The sequence below is a fragment of the Takifugu rubripes genome, chromosome 22, assembly GCF_901000725.2.
Source record: "Takifugu rubripes chromosome 22, fTakRub1.2, whole genome shotgun sequence".
Lineage (NCBI taxonomy): Eukaryota > Metazoa > Chordata > Actinopteri > Tetraodontiformes > Tetraodontidae > Takifugu > Takifugu rubripes.
Window position 1 is genome coordinate 11395645 of NC_042306.1, and position 20317 is coordinate 11415961.

The 20317-nt window shown below is 49.1% G+C and overlaps 2 protein-coding genes across 5 annotated transcripts; one reads left to right on the top strand and one right to left on the bottom strand.

Annotated features, from left to right (window-relative positions):
* Positions 1–39: 39 nt before the first annotated feature.
* On the bottom strand, positions 40–13855 carry nr2f6a (nuclear receptor subfamily 2, group F, member 6a). 4 transcript variants are annotated; one of them, XM_003975711.3, is made up of 7 exons: positions 7002–7759; positions 6227–6632; positions 5848–6134; positions 5191–5285; positions 3740–4068; positions 3421–3667; positions 40–2153 (listed from the first exon to the last, which is right to left on the bottom strand). In XM_003975711.3, the coding sequence occupies exons 3-7, from the start codon at positions 6114–6116 to the stop codon at positions 1879–1881; spliced, it is 1215 nt and encodes a 404-aa protein (XP_003975760.1). In that variant the 5' UTR covers positions 6117–6134; positions 6227–6632; positions 7002–7759; the 3' UTR covers positions 40–1878. The 4 variants fall into 4 exon arrangements, with proteins under 4 accessions (XP_003975760.1, XP_011614874.1, XP_029686325.1 ...); XM_011616572.2 differs by lacking the exon at positions 7002–7759 and adding an exon at positions 13744–13855 and having other exon boundaries at positions 5848–6632; XM_029830465.1 differs by having other exon boundaries at positions 3740–4065; positions 5848–6632; positions 7002–7761.
* A 1546-nt stretch (positions 13856–15401) lies between these two features.
* Positions 15402–18717, top strand: plvapa (plasmalemma vesicle associated protein a). Its single transcript, XM_011616570.2, has 6 exons — positions 15402–16003; positions 16261–16327; positions 16431–17146; positions 17223–17754; positions 18282–18333; positions 18522–18717. Exons 1-6 carry the CDS (start codon positions 15608–15610, stop codon positions 18532–18534), a joined length of 1776 nt encoding a protein of 591 aa, XP_011614872.2. The 5' UTR covers positions 15402–15607; the 3' UTR covers positions 18535–18717.
* Positions 18718–20317: the final 1600 nt, after the last annotated feature.

A 20317-nucleotide genomic window follows, 5' to 3' on the forward strand; every position in this document is an offset into this window, starting at 1 on the left:
AAAGAAAACCGGTTGCATCGTTTCATGAAAACACATTTCTGATCTACTTTGCAGCATTTATTTTGCATTCTACATATGTAATTACAACACTTTTGCCTACGTTTGAGTTAATAAAAGTGTAACAAAAGACAAGATGTCATCTTTTATTCTTTCAATACCATTGCCGTACACATTTAAAAAACAGAATCACAAAGAAATCAAAAGCTTTTTTTAAAAAACAAAACATGAATGAGCTGACTGAAGTGTTTCCAAGGAAAATAAAGAATACTGTGCTGATTCCCAAAGGCCCGAGGGTAGATCAAGAAGCAGTTTCGCTGCTTTTTAGAGCAGGTTTTTTTTTAAAGCTGACATTTGTATTTGGGTTTCATTGTTTTATTTTATATATATATATATAAAATTTGTAATTTTAATAATCCTCTTCTTGAAATACCCAAATGAGGTAAGTTCTGGTGGACCGGCGAATTGGGGCCCCTCAGTCAGGTCGTCATGGCGATAACACCAAATATTCATCCACTGGTATCTTCTCACCTCAGATGCAACGTGCCTCCACGTCAGCTCCTCGGTGACGTTTCTGAACACATGCCAGAGGTATTCTCATGTAAATACTTAGTTAAAAAAAAAAAAAAGAGGAAAACTTGCAATACCCAACAGCAAAAGCAATATTTTCAATGGTTAAATGAACCTTGAATTATTTAATATAAAAGAAACAACTTTGAGATCAAAAACAACATCGGAACATGCAAAAAACGACAACGTTGGCCCCAAATATGTACATTTCAACACACGTCAAAGTATCGTTACGCCCAGAACTGGTGGTGTGAAATCACGAGCTCCGTCTGTCGAGCTATTTCTGATCACCTTGAAGGGTTCGACTACAACCTGGGTGGATATTAGCCTCTTTTCTCAGGGGAAAAAAATAAATTCCTTAACCAAATAATGAATTCACGCGAACCAGCGAGTCCCAACTCATATCAAAACACAAGACTTTGGGTATTTCGGGAACGTTCCCCTCTCTCCCACAGGTATGGGATGTTAGATCTCGGATTCAGACAGTAGAGCAAGGCAGTTGTTGAAAAGAAGGCGGTTTCTGGTGAACTAACGTTTGAGGAGGTTTTTGTTCAGGAAATATCAGACGAAAGCATTCGGAGGTCTAGTGAGGTATAAGTCCGTGGTCGTGTGTTTTCTTTAACAACAGTGACGCCCAGCCCTGTGAATGAATAGAAATCGTACTCTTAGTCCCTTCCTCCCTCTCTGCTCCAGCCCGTTTTTGTATTTTTAGAATCTGTTTTTTTTTAGGACGACACGACAGACTTTGGTGAAGTTTCCCTTGGTTTCATTGTTCTTTTCCTTGGCTTCTCGCCGCTGTTGAGGCCTGTAATTGATCTTTCAGTGTCCACAGCTTCCCGATGGACAAAAATGTTCAGGGTATCACAAACCGTGAGCTGTGAAAAACGGAGCTCTGAGTGGGACGGGCCAGCGGGACTGTTTTGTCCTCCCGGTGTGTCGGCAGCAGGGTACTCCTGGCCTCCACGTCAAACCTCAGTGTCTTTAGTCACAATGGCATGTGGGCAGTGACATGGGTGGCTGTGATGACCATATCGGAGCCCAGCAGGTGGAGCTGGTCACTGGACTCAGACCTGGCACCAAAAAGTGAGCTGGCAACATGACGGATCCATCCTGGCACCAGTGGAGGCCCGATAGAAACGGAGAGCTCGCTTTGTGAGGGGGGAATAAAGCGGTAAACGTTACAGTGCATTCGATGACCAGCTGGCTATGCGGTTTCAGAACCACACGGATGGATAATGGTGAGTCAGCAGGTTTCCCCGTTGGTCCGTGTCGTCGCTAATGCCGGGCGGAAACCTCGCTCATCCGGGGGAGCTACTGTCCTGGGACATACGGCCAGCTGATCGAGCTTCCGGAGAGCTGCATGTCACGGATCAGCGTCTCGATGGGGGTCTTTCCTACCAGGCGCATGAAAAAGAGCTGCGAGATAAGGCTGGCGGGAACGGCGCGCAGAGCAGGGAGGCGCAGGAGCAGGCGTCCGAAGCGCTGAGGCTGGCTCGGGTACTGCATCCTCTCGTACTCCGTCAGAGCCACCTGGGCCTTCTCCTGCAGAGACTCCACGTGGACCGGGTCTGTCAGCCCGCAGGCGTCTATGAAGGAGGCAGGAGGGCGCAGTTATTTAACAGTGTGGGCAGGTTACGTAAAGAGTCGTGATGAGCTGAGAGGATGGTTGAAATCCCAGCAGCTAGCGTGCTAAAACAACCCTCGGGGATTACACAGCTACAGAGCTGAATAATCTCCAGCGTGAAGGACACGATTTTAAAAACTAACATGTAACATGCACACGCTGGAGATCTGGATGATGCAGACAGACACATTCAGACGGAATTCTGTGTTCAGGGAAAACGCAATAGATCAGGCCTGGCCAACCCGCGGCTCCCGAGCCGCATGCGGCTCTTTGCCTGGTTTCATGCGGCTCTAACGTTCATTTAATGTGCGTGTTTTTTTAATGTGCGTGTTCGCTTCGCTTGAGTTCAATGCCGTACTTTCGCCAAACGCGCATGCACGTTAGATGAAAATAAAAAAAAGTTTCTCAGTAGGGACGAGATCTTTTGAGTAAACAATTAGTGTGACGCACTGTTGGAAAGCCCCGCTAGTCACAGATGAGGCTGCAGCTGATTAGCGATCTTTGCGAGGAGGACCAACTGAAACCTGCTTTAAGGGAAGGGGCCATTGGGTTCTGGAAAAGTGTGCCAGTGGAAAAATACCCCAATGTCAAACGGGCTGCGCTTAAGAAACTGTCAATATTTGGGTCAACATACGTCTGCGAGTCTGTTTTTTACCCTGAAACACGTGAAATCAAAGCATCGATCTGTTCTGACTGACACCCATGTTAAAGAACTGAATACAAGCCAGATTTGAAGAGGATTGTTCAAAGCAAGGAATGCCAGAAGTCCCACTGAGCAACATGCATAGTAAGAGAAAAAAAGATATTTTAATTATATTTTTGTTTGTGGACTTAGTTGAATTAAGAGTTTATGAGTGTGAGACAGTGCACACAATGTTCATTGTTGAGAATGACTGGCCCGTGGTCTGTAGAAGTCAAATTCTGTCATTACCATGTTGGTGTGTGACATTTACAATAAATCTGGCTAAGCAGAGGTCTGTGTGTGTGTGTGTGTGTGTGTGTGTGTGTGTGTGTGAGGAAGGGATGAGGTGATGTTCATGTGTGCCCATGTGTATGATGTGGCTCTTGGGCTCTGACTGGTTGGCCACCCCGGCAATAGTGCAAGGGTGTTTGATGTAGTTCCAGTAACCTGCCGGTAGGGGGCGGTACTGCGTGTTGTGTGTCAAGAAGACGGCAAAGTTAAAAACAAGACGGGGTAGAATAACAAAGACCACGTGTGAGTCCAGCACCTGGTGAGAAGAGCGCGATGGCCTTGAGACAGCTGTACTCCGCTGAATCGACCTGAAGCCGGGTCAGCTTGTCCACCTGGTCTTGGAACACCCTCACCTGGTCCATGAAGGACACCACGCGCTCGGCAGACATGGGCGAGGAGTGGAAGCCAGCTGCTGCCAGCAGAGGGGCCATGTGGAGCGGCAGGGCCGACTGGGCGGCGTTGAGGATGAACAGCTCGCTCCAGCTCAGCCGCAGCAGCGCCACCTGTGGATCGCAGTCATGTTTTTGTTATTGGAGCCGCGTCTCTTGTTTGGACATGAACGCTAAGCTCCTGACCTGGTCCGAGACGGGCAGCTCCGGGAAATAAGGGATGTTCCTGGCCCATTCCACGATGCTGAAGAGTAACCGGGCAGCCAGTTCGCAGATGTTATCGATCCCCATGCTGTTATCCGGGCCGCTCTGTTGGCTGTACTGGTGTCCATAGCGGCTGCCTGGATACGGCTCCGCTCGCAGGAGCTGGGAAATGAGCTCCGACACCGGCTGACCTCCGCCGCTGATGCCATTGTTGTTGTTGTAGAACTCGCCGCCCAGGCCGCTGGAGCCGCCTATGGGCGTGATGGAAGGACTGAGGCTCGGCTGAGGTGGGACGCGTCCGCGTTGAACTGCTGTAGTTTAGTTGGGGGACAAGGGGGAGTGTGGAGGATGAGGAGGAAGAGGAGCAAGAGTGGGCAGAGGTAACATGAAGGCAAAGACAGAAGATAAAGTGAGGAGGAAACAGCGATCAAAGGGGACGTGGAGGGGGGAGAAAAGGAGAATAAGAAAAGTTAAAACTGACTTGAACTCATTAGAAACACACTTCCTGAGATTAAAGGAGACGCGTTTGAGCCAACGATGATGCAAGAACGGCGCTGAAGTGGGAAATATTCAAACGAGTGAAAATGAATCAAGATTCGGAGGCGTCCGAATTTCAGGCCTTTGCAACATTCATAGAGCTGAATTAGTAACCTTCAATAACTGATTCCAAACGCAGAAGCTTCCTGTGGGGTGAGAGGAAGCGTCACATGGCTGCAACGGGAGGAGACGCGGAGACAACATCGATTCCGAGGCCTGAATTCACCGGATGAGCGTCTGCGCTCCTCCGGTCCTTGAGCCAGCGTCCTCTCCAGCTGAGGAATTCTGCTCTATAGCTGAGTCTGACCCCTGACCTCTTGCGTAGGTGGTCAAGTCCATGAGATTCCTCTTCGGGGGACAGTAAAAGCGTCTCATTAGCATGTTTTACAATTTTACGAGCGCGAGGCAAAAACATAAAACTACGACCCGGATAATGAAATGCAGAGCCTGAAATATTCAGACATATCCTGCACTGGCTGTTTTGACTGGGCAACGTCGCTAAATGATGCTGCGCTGAGCATCCGCAACAATCCCTGTTATTGAATTCTGCCTGAGTGAGCCAATAAGACCGGACAGTTTTAAGACCCAACCGGGGGCTTAAGACTCTGGGACACAGGAGTCTTAGCACAGATCCCTCTCAGTCACTCCAGCACAGCCACTAGATTAAGGCCGCGACGTCAGGCGGACACACATGGCTAGTTCGGCCATGAAACAGTCATTTCTGAACCTCGTGGAGCAGAAGCAGCCACGATAATCACATGCAAATTCGATTTTCAGACACTCGTACGAAGGATTATTCAGTCCCGGAGAGATGTGCACAACCACTGTACGGCTCACCCATCCCGCCACGGGGATTAAAGAGGGCGGCAGAGCCATGGATTAGGACTGACGGATACCTTCTTTGCGCATGCCGACGCGGAAACACTTCTTCAGCCGGCAGTACTGGCACTGGTTCCTGTGGTGCTGGTCGATCTGACACTCTCTGTTTGACCTGCAAACGGGGGAAAAAAAGGGGGATTAAATGTGCAAGGATGATTCTGAATGTTTACTTTCAGAGACAGACTTCCTGTGTCATTTGGTGCTCAGCAGATGTGCCAATTATTTCCCTGAAGACTCAGGAGAAGCGCAGATGTTGGAGTCTCTCCGAGGGTGCACGTGTCCGTCAGCGTGGCCCTCACACGTGTACAGACCAACCCATTTAGGGAAAATTGGATTATGGGAGAACAGACGTGCCTTGGTGGAGGTCTGCGGTATCCCAGCGCCTCAAACCTCCCGATACGGAACCAACAAAGAGGACCGTTTACGTCTGCTTTAGCGGAAATGCTACATTTGTGAATGAATCTCACTTCTGTAAGATCAAACCGGATCCGTTTTAACCCCCAAATCACGGAAACCTCGACACCTCAGAGCAAAGGCGATATTTGTACGACATCTGAACAGATCGTTATCGCTGCACATCATTCTAGTCCCTTTAAATCCCAAAAAAACAACTTTTTCTTTGATCTCCGGTTGCAGCAGAAACACCACAACTACCCACAATGCCCCTCTCTCACCTGCACGTGTAGGTGAGGTTCCGCCTGACGCTCCTCTTGAAGAAGCTCTTGCAGCCTTCGCACGTGAACACGCCGTAGTGTTTGCCGCTAGACTTGTCGCCGCACACCACGCAGTCCACCACGCAGGCCTTGTCCTCGTCGCCGGCCTCCATGTCGCTGCCCCCCGCCTGTGGAGAACCGTCCTCCTCGTCGCCCCTCAGGTAGCTCTTGTCCCCCAACCCGTTGGTTCCGCCATTGGGATCGCCCCAGCCCCCGCTCACCATGGCCATCGCTCGGTTACTGAACCGCTGAGGAAGAAAATATGACCAGCAGCCAAGATTTCTGGTTGCCGTCAAGGGAACATAAACATCAAAGGTCCAGACTGCGAGTTCCTCCTCACCTGGAGAGGATCAGTCGTTCTTCTGCCAGCTCAGACTCTTATGTGTTAATTAAGTCTCTATTGGACGGGAGTACCGAGTGAGGGGGTAAACAGTCCTCAGGCTAAGCAAGCAGATGTCAATTTATGAAAAAAAAAATAGGCTATGGCATGGAGGGGGTAGTTTAGGGAAGAAGAAGAAGAAAAACAAGAGCGCTTCTGTCTCCTCCCACTCCACTATGACCTGGAAACAGTCTCAGCAAGACAAGTGACTAGTTTTGCACGCCTCGATGCTTCCCTTTCCTTCCCCTCGTCCAGATCCGTGTCCAGCGACTGTTGCCGCCGTCCTCGTCCTCGTCTCTGAGCTGGTGGGAGAAAATGCTGCCCCGGCGCTGCTGCCCGGAACAGCGTCGGTCACGCTTCAGCCGCGCTGAACAGGAAACAATGAGTCAGACGTTACAGCTCTATTAAGGGCGGCCGAAACACCACCATTCGTGAGCAATGACACGAAAGGTGAAAACCCTCCTCTCACACACACACGCGCGCGCACACACACACACACACACACACACCGTGTATTGCTGCTCTCCCCCTCACTCCCACACACCGTCTCAGTAGCAACAGTAATGGCTGAAAAAGGGACGTCTGTGTGGCTCCCAGCACATGCCTGGAGGAGCTTTGACCGGCCCTCTTAAAGTAAACCGTACCCTCGTTGGGTTTCTGGTCACACCAGTTAACCCTCACACGACGCACGCCGACATCTTCCCCTCTGAAGCCGTTAAAATGCTGGAAAGGTTACCTCAGAGTGAACGATAATGCCCTCTGCCGCTCTCACTGGCACACACTCTGGCTCTTCCGCCCGTCCGGCGAGGCTGCAGACACAGCTCCTCTGTACTGCTGTAATCCTCTCAACACCCCTCTGACCCGCAATGAAGACATTCCAGATCCGAGGAAAGGAGTCGGTGCCTCTGCGACGGCGGAGTGGCGTCGCGGACCCTCTGCGCTCGCGACCAAAACACGCGAGCGGATCTCTCAGCACGAGGAAGTGAGCGCCGCCGCACGCTCACTAGTGACGACTGGCTGTGCCGTTCAGAAAAAGCAGCGGGGGGGAAACTGCAGACGTCCATCTTCTCGGCCTTCCGTGCTGCTCCTGGTCGCTCTCGGGCACCGGCGCGAGCTTCTCCCTCCGGTCTTTTGTCAGTGCTTGCCCACCAAGAACTAATGACTTGCGGCCTAGCCCCGTGTGCTGCTTTCTCTTGGTGTGTGTGGAGCTTTTTTCCCTGTGGCTCAGGAAAACAGGAGGTGGGGGTGGATGGGGGTCTTGTGCTCCTCTTCCCCCCACTGCCGCTCTCTCTCTCTCGCTCTCTCTCTCTCTCTCGCTCTGGTTTCACAGTCCACGCATCGAATTAGGCTTCGGGAGAACGGCCGCAGCTGTGATGCAGCCTGTTGTTGTTTCTTGCTTGGTTTTGCTTTTTTCTAGCGAGCCTATTTTTCTCCAACCTATTTGCGAGAGTGAGAGATCAAGCAAAGAACTGGAGAGAGAGAGAGGGAGGGAGGGAGCAGGAGTATGTGCAGAGGGGGAGGGGGCAGTCTGTGTGTGTGTGTGTGTGTGTGTGTGCATGCATATGTGCTCCCAGGGATTTGACACTGCTATTGAAGCCCCGCGGTTACCATGGCGCTGGCCGCCTTATATGGCCATTGGAGTCAAAGAGCAAAGCGAGTGGGCTGCGGAGGGCAGCGCGTGCGTGCACACACACAGGAAGGATGTGGAGGATCTCTCTCCTTAGAGATTCGCAGAGCATGACCCAGAGGTCTCAAACAAAACACACACAGAAAAATAAAACCCACCCCGAAGCCCCAAAACAAACACAAAGCAGCGCGGTTTGTCTCGCGTTTCAGAAGCAATGAGACGGAGCGCCTGAAAGTTTCCTCGCGGAGCGGAGGTGGGACGTACCCCCTCAAACGGAGGGAAGCCTGGTTTCCCACGTGGACGCGGCTCAGATGTGGGGCGGCCGGGCTGAGAGCGGCTCATTGTGCTGGAACTAAAGGTTACCATTTTGTGGTCATTGTTGGTTGCTGCAGGCTCTCTGTGTCGGTGCTTTGTGGAGCACGCGGTAATTCGTGTTGGAGGTCGCCCCGAAAGGTCACGCTGACTTTCACGCCCCTGCCGTGCTCAAAGGCCCGGGGTCAGATGCAGATAAAGAGGAGGAGGGATAAGAGCTTTAAAAGATAACTGATGAATCTGCTTGTAAATGTGCAGATCTGTGGTGGTTAGGGGGGAGGGGGGGCAGAAACAGCCCCTATATGCAGCTTGTTGTCTTATCTGGCTGTTGTTTACAAGGACTTTAGGTCTCTTAACCCCACGGACGCTTTTATGGCGTCCCGGATCCGAACCCAGCTTTACCCCCTGGAGGTCAGAGTGTGTGACAGTGAAGCATTGTCCCGGCCATTGTGCGCCTAATGAGTCACTGGAGGGTTGTGTGTGTGTGTGTGTGTGTGTGTGTGCTCATTTCAATTAAAGCCCCTTTAATTAGGCCACTGTGGCTGCTTATTGTCACTTCTCATGTTGGCAAAGATTAGGCTTGTCAAGTAAAGCGCCTGTAAATGACTGACGAGGTGTTTGGTCCCGCTGATCAATACCGGGGTGCTTACGGAACAGTAAACGTGCGCTTTGTCCAAGTTTACACTTTTCTACGGCCCAATCACCAGACAAACGTCTCAGATCGACTGTTAACAGAGAGAGAAGCCGCTCAAACCATTGATTTCTAATGATTTGGAGTCACAACTGACGTCTGATCAGAGCCGTCCAGCTGGATGCTGTGTGTGCTCCTGCCCCAGTTGGACACGGGGGCAGGAGTGGCACGACCTCTGACCTTACAGTCAGGAATCCTCTCAGCGAGGAATGCTGAAAATGCCAGAACTGCAAAAAAAAAAAAAAAAAAAAGGTTGTCTCCCAGGCCACCACAGAAGAGCAGCTCTTCTTAAGGGGTGTGTGGGGGGGCTGGATTGTGCCACCCTCTCCTGCCCCTGTTCACTCTTAAAAGCCCCTTTCTTTATTTGCCTTCCTGCGTCTGTGAAAGGTGCCCACCTCACATCCCTGACCACCTCTGGAGGAGATCAGGGTCCTTAGACCCCACCCCCTGGAATGTCCGTGCAGGCCTGGACCCGACCCCCTCCTGCATGATTCGGTTAACATTTCACTGATTTCAGTTAACCTTTAACAAAGGTCTGTCACAGAGGATTGGACCACAACAAACGCCGGCTGGGCTCTCAGGTTAGGCCGGCCTGCTCCCGAGGAAACCCCAGCAACCGCTGTAATTCAATCTGCGGGTGTTAGCGGGGGCTCTGGAGCGCGTCGCCATATGGAAATTGGCTCTTTACTTAAAGGAATCGTGAGGGAGCGCTGCCATGGAGCTGGCTCGCTGTTTTCATCACGCTCCGGTGGCTGTTAAATGTTTAGACTTGTAGTGACGGCTTCACCCTCAGACCCCCGTGACCTTTGACCTGGGAGGAATGGACAGACCTGGAAACAAAAACAGTGGCCTTTTGTGCAGGTCAAAGAGAGAGAAAAAACATCTGCTCGCCTGAAGACAGAGGAGAAGAGGGATTAACTCTCCGGGATTCATTATTTGGCCTTTCCAGCCGCCTCTGATGAGAAGTGGCTGATGGGAACACGCACCGACCACGGCCCGTTACATCATTATCACCCTTTTATTTCACTCACTGATGCTCCAGCTGGGGGGGAAATGACAGAATAAACTAAATGAGCAGAGTATAACCCTCTTTTTTTCTTTTCAATCGACGCTGCAGCGCTTCTTATCTCTTCGCCACAGAAAGCGTCAATCTGGGGGGGGTTTCCCTTCCCGGGCCTGCTGAGAAAATTCACAACTCTGCCTTTGATAGCATCACGCATTGTCATGATAAATCGGTGTCTGTACGGCTGCAACCCCCTGAAGTGGTACAGTATCATTTAAATACAGCTGTTGGGACGGGAGGAGGCTCCAGATAACCAGCGTCACCAGCGTGGCCGCCGCTGCTCGCCGCCTCGCACAAACTCTCTATTCTGCAGATATTTAGCACCGAATTGTTTATTTGTCAGTGGAGACTCAAGTATTTACCACACACACCCACACACACACACACCCACCCACACACACACACTCGGCAACAGACCTTCTTCTTCAAGCAGACATCTGATATGACGAGCTGGGAAACCAGAGCCGTCAGAGCAAGTTGCCAATTTTCTAAACATATCTGGGGGGGAAGGGGGGGGGGGGCATGTGTGTGTGACACTACATATTTAAGCATAATCAGCCTAATACAGCAAAAGGGTGAATGGTACGGCGGATTCATAGGAAAAACCCGTAAATTGGATTAGTCTTTAAATATTTGTTCTTATTAATTTGCTGTGGAAAACTGTGCTTGCCGAGCAGTTGCCAGGCAACCAGCAGAGTCACTGCTGCCTGAACAGCGTTATCTTCAAGGCAGATTAAACAATAAAATATTAATTACTGCTAAAGATGAACTAAAAAGGAGCACAACTGTCTTATAATATGACTTTACAGTTGGGGGATAGATTATAATACACTGGCCGTCTCTCATGATTAATATAAAGTTACTGCATAATAAGTACTGATTTACATTCTGGTTATTGATGGTTTAACCCCCCCCCCCCCCCCCCCCCCCCCCCCCCCCACACACACACACACACACACACACACACCTCTTCTGTCAGCCTCCCAATTCATGCACACATACAGCCTTCCATCAATCAATGCGCCGTGATCAAAAATCCAACGTAAAGGTTAATCCAGCTCACATTCCTTGGACTGGGGATTAATAATTGATGTCAATCTGAGAGGATAAAACACACCCCAAACTCTATAAAAAGTGTGGATAGAAAACAAGGACAGCAGAAGTGATGGAGAGTGATTAATAGAATAAACCAGTTTCATCTGACCTGTAGTTCTACTACTGATCCACAAGGTGGCAGCGTTACACAATTTTAAGACTAGTCTTGTTGAGACGCCTCCTACCCAGTGAGCCACTGGTTTAAATGGGGGAAAAACAACAAAACAAAAAAACAAAAACAACCACACACCCAGTAGCTACACATCCAACAGACACACACCCAGCAGCTACACACCCAGTAGCTACACATCCAACAGACACACACCCAGCAGCTACACACCCAGCAGCCACACACCCAGCAGCTACACACCCAGCAGACACACACACAGCAGACACACACACAGCAGACACACACACAGCAGACACACACACACACACACAGGGGCTACACACCCAGCAGAAACACACCCAGCAGACACACACCCAGCAGCCACACACCCAGCAGCCACACACCCAGCAGCCACACACCCAGCAGCTACACACCCAGCAGACACACACCCAGCAGCTACACACCCAGCAGACACACACACAGCAGACACACACACAGCAGACACACACCCAGCAGCTACACACCCAGCAGCTACACACCCAGCAGACACACACACAGCAGACACACACACAGCAGACACACACACAGCAGACACACACACACACACACACAGGGGCTACACACCCAGCAGAAACACACCCAGCAGACACACACCCAGGGGCTACACACCCAGCAGCCACACACCCAGGGGCTACACACCCAGCAGACACACACCCAGCAGACACACACCCAGCGGCTACACACCCAGCAGACACACACCCAGGGGCTACACACCCAGCAGACACACACCCAGCAGACACACACCCGGCAGCTACACACCCGGCAGCCACACACCCGGCAGACACACACCCGGCAGACACACACCCAGCAGCTACACACCCAGCAGACACACACCCAGCAGACACACACCCAGCAGACACACACCCAGCGGCTACACACCCAGCAGCCACACACCCAGCAGACACACACCCAGGGGCTACCCACCCAGCAGACACACACCCGGCAGACACACACCCGGCAGCTACACACCCGGCAGCTACACACCCGGCAGCCACACACCCGGCAGACACACACCCGGCAGACACACACCCGGCAGACACACACCCGGCAGACACACACCCGGCAGACACACACCCGGCAGACACACACCCAGCAGACACACACCCAGCAGACACACACCCGGCCTCAGACCCGGTGTTGTGTGAACCTGCTCGTGCTGTTGTTATCGATCGTGGAAACGCTGCCGTTAATATCAGTAGAAAAGCTCCCGCCTCAACCTTGGTGGTAACTTGGGCGGTAGCGCTCGCTCCCTCACTAGTGAACTGCTGCACCAGCATCTAACAAATAAGGAAAGAGCTTCCGGCTGGAGAGACATCAACAAGAGTGTGTGTGACAGGGAGAGAGAGAGAGAGAGAGAGAACAACTTTTGTCCTGAGAAGAGAGTAAAGAGTAGGACATCTCCAGACAGACAGAGAGGCCCCTGAAGAGAGAAGAAGAAAGGGACTAAAGATTGCAGCACCTACAGGTGTGTGTGTGCGTGCATGCGTGTGTGTGTGTTGGGGGGGCTCAGAGTCTGTGCCCAGGGGCCCCTGCCCTCTTAATCCGGGCCTGCCTATTACACAGGAAACCGTCCCAGCAAGCACTTGAATCTGCTCCGTCACGGAACATTTGGTGTCATAAATATTACAAAAACAATGGAGTTCTGTTCCCCGACCACCAGATGTGATATAAACGGTGACACTGGTGACCCTTCTGACCCTTCTGAGGGGACAAAAGCAACTATTAAAGTCAAGGACGGGGTCAGCGTTACACTAGCTGAGGGACACATTTCTGGTGTCCGCCACAGTTTTCTGGAAAGATTGTTTCATTTTCTGGGTTAAAACATTTAATAAGTAAATCTCTCACAGCGTTGCATTTGCTTTTGTTGTTGGCTTTTTTGTTTGTTTGTTCGTGCCACCCCTGTGTGTTATTTTGATGACTGGCTCCAAAGTCCTGGCTCCAAATGTCCTTCCAAGGTCAACGCTGAGCACATAACTTTCAGTCTTGGTTCCCTAAAAGAGGAGGTTTATTTATTCCACAACAGGAAAAAAAATCCCCATGACCTCTGAATGACCTTCGATGACTGAAACAATACACAACAGAAGGATGAGGAGCCGTAATTCATCATAATGGTGTCTGCCAAACATTTCGGTGATATCAGCCCAGCATTAAACAAAGGAAACTTCTAAATCCAGAAAGGTTGGGTGAACACGCTCTTTCTGCTGTTCCAGGAACAGCCAGAACAGTCGAACCACCACGTCCCTCGTCGGTCCGGTCGCCTTTTGGCTGACCTGCACATCCGAAACAACATGGCGCCAAGAAACGTCGAAGACGCTCAATTGACGCACGCAAACGCAGCCGATCCAGAACCTCCCGGTATCACGCTGAAATAGGCCGCACACAGTCGGACATTAGTTCCAAGCTCGGCTGTTTCGTGTTGAATTAACGACGAACAAACACGACAGCAACGCCACAAACTACACAAGACTACCGGGTCCAAACAAACTACCAGCCACGGTATTCGAGCGGGATCACGACCTACCTGTCGGGGTGGGCTCGCTGCTGGCGGCCTTTTACGAAGCTTCTCTTCTTGTCGACATGATTGAGGAAATAATCGATCAGTTCACGCTGAAACGCCGCGCACTTCCTCTGGGATGACCTCACCGGCGCGCGCGGCTAATTGATGGCTAATTGGTGCGGTAAAATCAAGAGAACAATCCCAAAACCCCACTATTTATTTAGGTTTACAGGATATTTCTGGTCTCTTATCTCGGAAGACCTGGTAAAAAAGCTCAAGATGCAATTTAATGCTCATTTACCCACATTAGCAGAGCGTTAGCTTAGCATTAGAGTTACTCTTTCGGATGTCCTGCAGGTGTTTTGGTCGACCAGGTATGAAAGGAATTGAACGTGTTTTGTTTTATGTGCGTATTTGTTTCTGAAAATAATTACCGCCGATAAAAATATGATAAACCAGGTTAATTAGCATTTAAAAGACATAACATGAGGAGCATTTATTTTGTTGTCACAATGGATGGCTGTTTTTTTTTTTACTTCGTTTTTTTAATACAAAAACCAGTATCTTTCATTTTTATACTTAAAATGATTTACTATACGTTAAACATTATGATTCGTTTAAAAAATTATAGTGTATAAATTTGTTCAAGTGTAACATTAATACTCGATGATTTGTGTTGACATTATACCCACAACTTCATTAAAAATAAAACACAAATTCTTTTTGAATATTCACTTGAACTCACCTTTGATAAGGCTGTTATCAGGGTTGTAAGTTATACACAATGAGACTTTAAAGAGTGTTGTGCCAGCCAGTGAAGCCATCTCCTAAAGTATGATCTGTAAAATAAATACTCCCCGTAAAGGAAATAAAAAGAATCACACCCAGTGTTGCAAAGTTTAGGGGTGGGAGCTGCCCACTGGAGTCCCGTTTATATCAACATCGTCTGTTTATATCTCACAGTTTTTGTCTGATATCCTGCATTTGTTGGCGCCTTTTATCTTGGATCATGTATAAAATGTGGCTGCAGGTTTGGCCATCAAGAGTTCCTCTGTGAATTATGTCTTCCTGCCAAGAAGAGGTCTGAGACGTCAACAGTGCTGGGCAGGAAAACTGCTGGTGTCAGGCTCCTGTATTTCATTTCCAACTCGTGTGTGTGTGTGTGTGTGCGTGTGTGTGTGTGTGTGTGTGAGAGAGAGAGACAGGGGATCTCACCCCAACGACACAGCGATTGTATCAAAGAGAGACTGAGGACTCAGGACATCAGAGGCGCGACATTACCCATTGTCCTCCTGGTCTGCTGTGGACAGGAAAACACTTCACGGAGCCATAAAAATGTTTTAGAACATTTACAGAGCTGAGTCCGTGGAGAATTTTATGAACATTGTTTAGTTATCCGTTTTTCTTGCTATGCAGAAAAACGGAGGCGGTTTATTATAAATACCACCTGAGGAAATACATCAATCGACAGTTTTCTGTTTTCATCCCTGTTTCCTTTTACAGTAATTTCCCTAAAACTGTAATAATGACAAAAACATTTTTTTTTATTTTATTTTAATGACGGTGAATTTGTTATTGGAAGGCTAAATTAATTTAAGATGGGCTGAGGCGGCCCGTGAAGGGAGGAGACTGATGCCCGACTCACTTCCCATCATGGGAAGTGAGTGTCCAGAGGAGTTTAAAAGCACTCCCCTCATTCCCGATCGGACAAGATCTGATTGATTCTGGAAGCGGAGGAGACACCAGGGGCCACATCTGCGGCTTGTTGGGCCCCGCTTTTGAGTTTTATTGTTAAAAAAAAGGAGGACGGTCACAGATGAACCTTGGTTGAAATTGGCTGGTGGATTTTATCGTCATTCCGCTTCTCTCTGACTGACCTTCATCCACCATGTACAGCAACAGGTATTCCTACGTCCCCAAGCACAGCCCGATGGCGCAGAAGAAGATGCAGTACAAATCCAAGGGAAAGAGCTGCGGCTACTACCTGCGCATCGTCTTCTTCTTCTCCTCGCTCATCCAGTCCCTCATCATCGTCAGCCTGGTGCTCTTCCTCATCTATGGCGACAACCAGGACTCGGCGTCCCTGTCCCGCATCCAGGACCTGGAGGAGAGCTTCAGCCGGCTCTCCATAGAGAACGTGGCTCTGAGGAGGCAGAGGAAGAACTTGACCATGTTCCTCAACACCACGCTGATGGAGAAGGCCCATAACGACTGGGAACTGAGCAGGCTGCGCTACCACTCCAACATCTCCATAGGCTTCTTCAGGGACATGGAAAAGACAGTGGTGAGACATTAGCACGCTCACTTTTCTTGACATTTTCAACTAATTTCAATTTCTACTGCTGCTCTTTAAGGACTTAAAGTTATTTAAACTGAGACATTCGGACTGAACACCCACTCACACAATAAAGGGGTCACCTAAAGCACATTTGTAACAAGGTGAAAACATAAATAAAACTTGTAGCTGGACTTAGAGGGCCCTGAGATGGATCATTTACCTTTACCTGAAGCAGATATGTTTTGTTTTTATTGTTAAAACAGCAACAATGCCACAATGAGTTGACCAATTGCAAGAACTGGCATGTCCCGCCAGGACACTGCGCGCAAGGTAAGAATGCCGTTTTCGTCCCCTGAGGCGATGATGAGACACGTTCTCCTGTCTCGGGGTTTACAGAAGGATATTTAAATGCTTTTCTGTCCCTTTGCTTCAGCCTTCATCAGTAACTGTGACTGTGGGTTGCTGGTGGAACAGATGAAAGCCAGGATTGGACTTTTGGAGGCCAATTACACGCAAACGTCCCAGAGGCTTAAGAGGGAAATGGACCATATCGCCAAAGACAGAGACAACCTGAACCTGGAGGCCATCGGTCTGAGGAGGGATAAGTTGATGCATGAAAAGGAAGCGGAGCTGTGTAAGGAGAGTTGTAAAACTGAGTTCGTGCAGTCCTTGAGCGGCATCTCCAATGTCACCAATGCCTTCCTGAACAAGATCAACTCCCTCTTCCCCACGCACCTCGCCTTCCAGATCAGCTGTGAGAAGCAGAGAGAGAACCTGGAGAGGATCCAGTCCAACTGCACCAGCCTGTCCAGGGACATGGAGGAGAAGTTCCAGTATTACCTGGACAACATTGGGGGGGAAGTGTCCAGCACCCTGGCTGAGAACAGTCGCCTGAAGGCCGAGAACTGGCGTCTGTTCGAGGACTACCGCTCCTGCAGCCAGAACCGCTCGGGCCTGTCCCAGCAGCACAGGCAGGACATGAACAGGCTGCAGGAGAAGCACGACCAAGCCACCGAGAGGCTCCTGATGGAGAAGAAGAACCTGAACGGGGAGATCACAGTCCTGAACAGAACTGTTCACTACAAAAACACAGAGGTGGAGCACCTGATGGCGCAGCTGAAGCAGCTGAACAAGACCTGCATGTCCAGGGTGAGAGAGCGCTGATCCGAGATCTGCGGTAAACAATGAAATATGAGGTCTTCATGTTGCTCTTTCTTGCTTTCAGATACAGCCTGCAACACCTTTTGGAAAGACCAACATAAATAATGGGTGGAACCTGTTCAGTAATACTGGTGGTGGATCCAGTTCCTCCTCGTCCAGTTCCTCTAATAGTCTCAGTCAGTCCAGCAGGATAGGGGCTGCTAGCTCATCATTTAACTCAGGCGGGTCAAGCAGCTCCAGTGCATCAAGCAACAATAAGCCAGTGTCAAATGGGGGAATTCTATCGTTCTTTGGGTCAAATCCGAGCAGTAGCTCCAGCGGGTCGGGCTCAAATAAGCCTGGGACTGGGAAAGGCTCCACAACCAGTTCGTATGGTGGCTCCGCTGGGTCAAACCTCGGCAGCACAGGGCTGGGTTCGGAGAAGTCCCTGACAAATGCCAAAACCTCTTCAGGCTCTGAGGCGTCCTCCAGCGGCTCCGCAAGCAGGACAAGCTTTCCCTGGTTTGGGACTGGGCGCAGCACATCGTTGGGGAGCAAGTCAGGGAGTGGAACCGAGAAAGGGCCATCAGGCGAGAACGGAGACGGGGGTCACCCAGGCAAGTTTAAACACTTCAGTGTCTCAGGTTTGGGTTTAGTTTTAAAGGTTCTGGATCTGGAACATGATTCTCTTCCAGATTTCACAGCAGTAAACAGCCCGAGTGCACATAGACGCCAGCAGAACACATTCGGGGTTCTTTTCCTCTTCTAAAATTAGATAGCCTGCAAAAATTCTGCTGATTCTACATTTCCACATCCAAAAACGGCGAGGAAATAACCGCACCCCTAACCTGTGATAGCTAAATGGAAAAGCTCAAGCACATCCTGGTACCTTGTCTTTCCCCTGACTAATGACATTTTTTCCAGTGTTAGAGGGGTACTCTACAGTTTCAGGCTGTAATGGTTGTCATGGATGTGGTTGTCAAGACTTTATTTTATATTAGTGCATTGACCTGAGATGTCTTGGCTTAGAATTAGACCTGAAATGTCCTTAAGGTCCTGAAAGGACAGGACAGCGTACAGAGCATCAGGCATAAAGCACATCAGCTGGAACTAACAGAAAGCCTTTTCTTTTGTTTCCCAACAGTTTCTCAACACGTTCGAGAGCTGGAGCGCCTTCTCAATCCTGTTGGATCACTGTGAGTATGTTTACGACTGAACACAAAAGACAAATTTGCCACCTGTCATAATTGCGGGTGGATCAACGCAATTTAACCTTTTATTCTTACTTATTTGGCATCAAACTAATTATTCATTTGCTCTCTCTCTCTCTCTCTCTCTCTCTCTCTCTCTCTCTCTCTCTCTCTCTCTCTCTCTCTCTCTCCAGTGCAACTCAGTAAGAATCTTCAGGCCAATTTGTCTTCCAGTCAGTATGTAACATATACTCATCACTGGCTGTGATCATTTACTGTATATTTCATGGTGTATCGACAAAACTATTTTTATATGGCTTTAAAGCTGAAATGTAAAGTATCACTATAAACAATGTGTATCTCACAGACTAATAAATGGCATAAACAAGCGGTCAATCTCCTATTTATGTAGAGAAAAATAACTGCTTTGTGTGCACGTCAGCCACTCCTCTTTATAAACAAAGCTATTTAAAATATTACATTATGCACGCCCGGAAATAACTGTTTGTCCCTGTGTGCGTCACCTATTGTGTGGCAAAATGTCCACAAACGACTCTCCAACCTCTCCTGTGACATTTGAGGCAGGATTTAACAGTGTGTTTACGGTTACCTGTCAGCAGAACAGCTGAGGAACCTTTGGGGATCCAAACACTCGCTGCAGTGATTAAGATCAGGCTGTTTGGGTTTAGAATTACAGAAGTTCAGCATTTCAAAGTGCTGAGAGCAGACAAACATCCTGTGAAAAAGTTTGGAATGTTCTGCTAATGCAAGAAACAAAAGTTTGTTGGCACCAATTAATAAATATAGTACTGGAGAGAAAAGAAGGGCTCTTTCCGTTACAGGGACATCCTTTGTTCCACATCAAGTGTTTTTCCACATTTTGGGATGTGCGAAGCGGCAAGGATGTGTGTGGATGCACCAGGGAGTCGTTCCGTTTGAAGACTTAAAAGCTTGTCGGCGAGGAACGATCCAGACTCCTGTCAGTGCACGGATCCTGGTTTTTGATCTAGGAAATGGTGTGTGAGAGGAACCCAAAGTGCCAGGTCGCATCCCCAGCTGTTTAAGGGCCTCTGTCTTTTTATGGAGGCACTCAAACAGGATGGAAAACAACTGTAGAATGTATGGAAATAGGAATGAGAATAAATTTAGGCTTGAGGTGCAGGTTTGGGAGCATCAGTGTGATCATCAGCAGGACCGCGGGGTGACACCACACATGCTGATGGGAACACAGGCCTCCGCTGGGAGCGTTCTGGCTCCTCTTTGGGGCTCTGGACGCAGACCTGGGGCCATTGTGTCGCATTCTGCCCGGCTCACATCCTGGTGCTTGTGATTACGACCTCCTTCCTCCTTGACTGGGACTTCTAATTGCATTTCCTATCTGCCCAGCAATCCGCGGTCCCTTGGCCTTGCAGGGTGGTGCAAAACATCGAGGGCAAAAGCCCATCCTCTTCAGAGGAGCTAGCGTGGGTGGGAAATGTGGCTGGGTAATGTCCTTTAGCACATCCACATGGATGACCTTTATGTTGACATGGACAGTTTTAAACGCAGAGATTGATTATTATACTATAAGAGGACACGGTGAGTTTATGTAAATCTGAACTGACCAGACTGACCTAAAGCTGCACAGATCAGGCTAGAATGATATCAGAACATGCGTCGCGTGTGTTGTGAGATATTTGGTTTAATGTTGAAACATTTAAGAATGATTAAAAAGTTTCTTTTTTTAAAAAAAAAAGGTGAAGCTCTTCAGTTTACTGTAGTAGTACATTGTCTCTACAGAAACCATAAGTCTTCACCCCTAATGATAAAAACAAAAAAATAGTGTTAAGAATCTAAAAAATAGGTGCATGTTAGCTCAGTAGAGAAAGTTTATAGTGTCATTATTCAGCAGTTTCCCTTTTAGATGACGTGACATCACGAAATGTAACTTTTTCATAAATCAATAATTAATATCATATTTGATCTTTTTTAGGGAACAACACAAACTAAA

Excerpts from the sequence above, each read along its gene's own strand:
- nr2f6a (XM_011616572.2), bottom strand. The coding sequence starts at position 6,116 with ATGGCCATGGTGAGCGGGGGCTGGGGCGATCCCAATGGCGGAACCAAC. Across the intron at positions 5,286-5,847 it reads AACCTCACCTACACGTGCAG|GTCAAACAGAGAGTGTCAGA; the intron begins GTGAGAGAGGGG and ends CCCCGTTTGCAG. Across the intron at positions 2,154-3,420 it reads CATCGCGCTCTTCTCACCAG|ACGCCTGCGGGCTGACAGAC; the intron begins GTGCTGGACTCA and ends CCTCCTTCATAG.
- plvapa (XM_011616570.2), top strand. The coding sequence starts at position 15,608 with ATGTACAGCAACAGGTATTCCTACGTCCCCAAGCACAGCCCGATGGCG. Across the intron at positions 17,147-17,222 it reads ACAAGACCTGCATGTCCAGG|ATACAGCCTGCAACACCTTT; the intron begins GTGAGAGAGCGC and ends TCTTGCTTTCAG. Across the intron at positions 17,755-18,281 it reads CGGAGACGGGGGTCACCCAG|TTTCTCAACACGTTCGAGAG; the intron begins GCAAGTTTAAAC and ends GTTTCCCAACAG.